This window comes from Perognathus longimembris, unplaced genomic scaffold, assembly GCF_023159225.1.
Source record: "Perognathus longimembris pacificus isolate PPM17 unplaced genomic scaffold, ASM2315922v1 HiC_scaffold_5665, whole genome shotgun sequence".
NCBI classification, from domain to species: domain Eukaryota; kingdom Metazoa; phylum Chordata; class Mammalia; order Rodentia; family Heteromyidae; genus Perognathus; species Perognathus longimembris.
Genome location: NW_025961117.1, coordinates 222,875 through 226,914, shown reverse-complemented (window position 1 = coordinate 226,914; position 4,040 = coordinate 222,875). Strand labels below are relative to the sequence as shown.

Below are 4,040 nucleotides of genomic sequence, written 5' to 3'. Positions count from 1 at the left end.
GGGTCATCCGTAAGCAGCAATGGTCCTGTGGGTGCCGCTCACACACCTTGAACTCCCCAAGGACAGTCATCACCCACTGTACCAACAACGGCAGGGAGCAATCTCTAGTGCTCTTAGCCAAATCTCTAGTGCTATTAGTGCTGTTAAGATACTCATTAAGTTGTGCACCACTTCTTTCCATACCCTTTTTTTTTAGGTTTAAATACTGAATACTACTGCTGCTGAGGACCATGGCATTACTGAGGAGATATTCATTCGGCAGACCATTTTCTTCCGAAGTCTTAACCTGCAGTTGCAGCTTTCCCTCCTCATGTTGAAAAATTAGTTAATGACTGCTTAAAGCAGCCATCAAAATAGGACATCATTTCTCATAAGCCAGGTAAAGCTACAGAAATCTCCAAATCTGTGTAGGACCCTGACTCCTTGATGGTAATGTAGAACAATTTGATGCAAGTACCAGTGCAGATACAGGCAACTGCAGCTAACCATGGACTCTAGGACGTGTTGGAAGAGTGCTAAGGCAAGGCACTCTCAAGGGCTCTTACACCATTTGCAGCACACTATGTACACAAGTCAATCCAGCACAGTGAATGGTAATTGTTAATAATGCAGTAAAACCCTGCCAAGACAACTGCTGCTACATCATTCATGTATTTATGCTTGTCTGAAAGATTCACATAAATAAGACTAAAGCTGTTTCAAACAAACTAAAAAAGAAAAGAGTCCAATGGATCCACTAATGCTACTTTAAAAAGACATGCAGGAATGTAACGTGACATGTAATTTTGTTTAAAAAAAAAAAACAAAAACAAAAACGAAGAAGAAAACCCAAAAAGAATACACTAAAATGCCAGTGGGCTACAATTCATTCAAAGCATCTTTAGTGTTCATTCCAAAGATCTTGATCTGCTCTGTAATTACTTCACAAGATCTAGCTCAGCCATCTTTTGGAGTGTTTGGTTTGGCTGGTCCTCCTGTAGTAGCAGGGGCAGTCTTTTTGAAGCTTTAAGTATCTGGTGCTACTTCCTGCTGGTCTTCTTCCAAAGATGGGGCACTTCTTCTGGAACTATGTTTGAATCTTCTACAGCATTATCTGACATTTCTATCTTTTCACTTTCTGAAGGCTCATGTGCTGATTCATCTTGGTATGGTACATCATCTGTGGTGGGGGAAAGTCTGTCATCCTCTACGACTGGTTCACTGAGATCTGGGATTTCCTGGTTATGCATCCTCTCTTCCATATCCTGATGATGGTCCTGTAAAACTGTCTCCTCTACAGAGAACTTATCCTGAATTTCTTCATACAATGTCCCAGGTTCCAGGGTCTGCCCTCTCTCAGTGACATCAGCTGCTGGAAGGACATCCTCATCCTCGGGCCGCGGTTCTCCTGCTAGTCCATCTGCGTCTAGCTGCAGGTCTTCATGTTCTGTGTGTACCGTTTCATGGAGAAGAGACCGAATCTGTTCTTTTATTTCATCTTCAATATTCTGGGGTTCTGAGCCCCGGGGAGCCTGGACCTCGGGCTCATCGTGTGGCTCAGCCTCCTCCGGTGGGAATGTTGGCTCAGAAGCAGATCTTTCTTTAAGTCCTAATAGAACCTTGGCATCATCCACATCAAAGTCTCCATCACCATCAGCATCATAGACTCCTAGTTTTCCTAGGACTTCCTCATAATCAACAAGATCAAACCACACGACAGCCACAGATGCCCACACTCCTAGCAATGCAATGACCATAAACCACGTGAAAAAGGAGCTTCCGGAAAGTCCTCCTTTCCTCCCGTTCTTAAGTCCTCCATGCTTCGCCTCTCTCCGAGCGCCGGAGCTGCTACTGCCACCGACGCTGCCCGTGCTGCTGCTGCTGCTGCTGCTGCCGCCCGAGCCGCCCGAGCCGCCGCCGCTGCCGCCACGGCCTCTGGCGTTCTTGCGAGGGGCCAGCGCTCACTCTGCGCGCGCGGGCGGACGAGCGGGCTGGAGAGGACCCGGGGCGAGGGGGGGGAGGGGGGGAGCCGCAGGTGCCCCGGCACGGATGACACACACATACACACACACACGGAGGACTTTCCCCGCGTGACGCCTGCGCGCGCCCAGCCCACGCGTGCACCCCGCCGGTGACTCTCCCCGCCAGCGGGAATGCACGGTTCGCGGGTCCCTCCGCCACGCCCCTGCCCTGCCTCGCCCCGCCCGCGGCAGCCTGAGTGACAGCGGGGCCAGCCAATCCCCAGCGCCCCTACCAAGGGGCGTGTCCCCGTCGCGCTTCTCTCCCGCCCCCCAGCTCCGCAGTCTCCAGGCCTTTCTGGTGTGTCGCCGCCGCTGAGGAGCAACATTGACTCTTAATGGCACCGCTGAACACATTTTCATTGTGTAGATTATATATTTCACTTTTTAGACAACAATTTCATATTCCCAGTATGGTAATCTATGTATCTGATAAATTCAATTTTGAATCAAAACCTGTACTATCCTATGGCCATGTGTCAGAGGCTGATGGTGAGAATTCTAAGAGGGCCTGTCACCCTGGGGATGTGGGGATGCCTTCCAACCTAACTGTCACTCCACATTGAGCGTCCTAGCAGAGGCAGTTGAGGTGCTCTCAGAGTGATACCTACACTGCTGCGAGATGGGAAACTTGAACTGTTGCTGCAAAAGTATGTACATGTTGACTTTCTCAATGCTGCCCTTTGAATGGTCTAGTTCCAATTTACTTACCACATTGTCCTAGTGTGTTTTCATCCTCCCCAATACCAATTTCTCTAATGATTTTTTTTCTTTGGCCAGTCCTGGGGCTTGAACTCAGGACCTGAGCACTGTCCTTGGCTTCTTTTTGCTCAAGGCTAGCTAGCACTCTGCCACTTGAGCCACAGCACCACTTCTGGCTGTTTTCTATTTGCGTGGTGCTGAGGAATCGAACCCAGGGCTCCATGTATATGAGGCGAGGACTCTACCACTAGGCCATATTCCCAGCCCCAAGACAGATATTTTAAAGTATAAGATATACTACCAAAGGCATACTATACACATGTTACAAACTCTACACACTATGCACACTATACACACTATACACATGGACATGTTCTCAAATATCACACTATACTCCAGCATATGCACAAATATTAGGGGGAAAAACCCTATGTTTTAATGGGAATAAATCATTACTTGTTTACCACCAAACCTCTAGGCAAGCAAGATGTCCACCCCTGAATCTACTGTAATACATTTGACAGGTTGTTGTTGCTGTCGTGAGGAATCACCACCTGTGAGATCGAGATCGTTGTCGAGGAATCCAGACTATTATGGCAGAAGAATTCGTCTCTGGCCACCCAAAAGTGGAGACCCTGAGCTAGAGCCAAATGAAGGTACTGGGGAAATTCAGTCATGTGTCCATTCAGTAATGACTAGGATAGAGTGTATTATGTTGTAAAAAAAAAAAAAGGATAACACACATTTACATTTTTGAGAAATTCTCATCATTAAGCACAGGTTAGAGACTGGGAGTCTGTTTGAGGAAGGAGTCATTGTGGATTCTTTCATACTGCAAAGGAAAAAAATGCCTTCTGGGAAAGTGAACTGATTTTTAATCAAACCTTTAAGACTAGAAAAGTGAAAAAAAAAAGAAATTTAAACCTCTTATTAAATTGAACTGTAAAAACACCATTACTGGAAATGAATTGGGACTTGAGACCTTTCAGAAAATGTGGACTTGAACTGTTACTGCAAAGTATGTACATGCTGACTTTCTCAATGCTACCCTTTGAATGGTCTAGTTACAATTTACTTAACACATTGTCCTAGTGTGTTTCCATCCTCCCCAATACCAACTTCTCTAATGATGTTTTTCCTTTGGGAAGTCCTGGGGCTTGAACTCAGGGCCTGAGCACTGTCCCTGGCTTCTTTTTGCTCCAAGCTAGCACTCTGCCACTTGAGCCACAGCACCACTACTGGCTATTTTCTACATGTGTGGTGCTGAGGAATCGAACCCAGGGCTCCATGTATATGAGGTGAGCACCACTAGGCCATATTCCCAGCCTCAAGGCAGATATT

The 4,040-nt window shown here is 46.8% G+C and overlaps 1 protein-coding gene across 1 annotated transcript; it reads right to left on the bottom strand.

The window, feature by feature from the left end:
• Positions 1 to 792: 792 nt before the first annotated feature.
• On the bottom strand, positions 793 to 1,811 carry LOC125345475 (aspartyl/asparaginyl beta-hydroxylase-like). Its single transcript, XM_048337617.1, has one exon. The coding sequence runs from the start codon at positions 1,734 to 1,736 to the stop codon at positions 1,020 to 1,022; it is 717 nt and encodes a 238-aa protein (XP_048193574.1). The 5' UTR covers positions 1,737 to 1,811; the 3' UTR covers positions 793 to 1,019.
• Between the last annotated feature and the right edge of the window lie 2,229 nt (positions 1,812 to 4,040).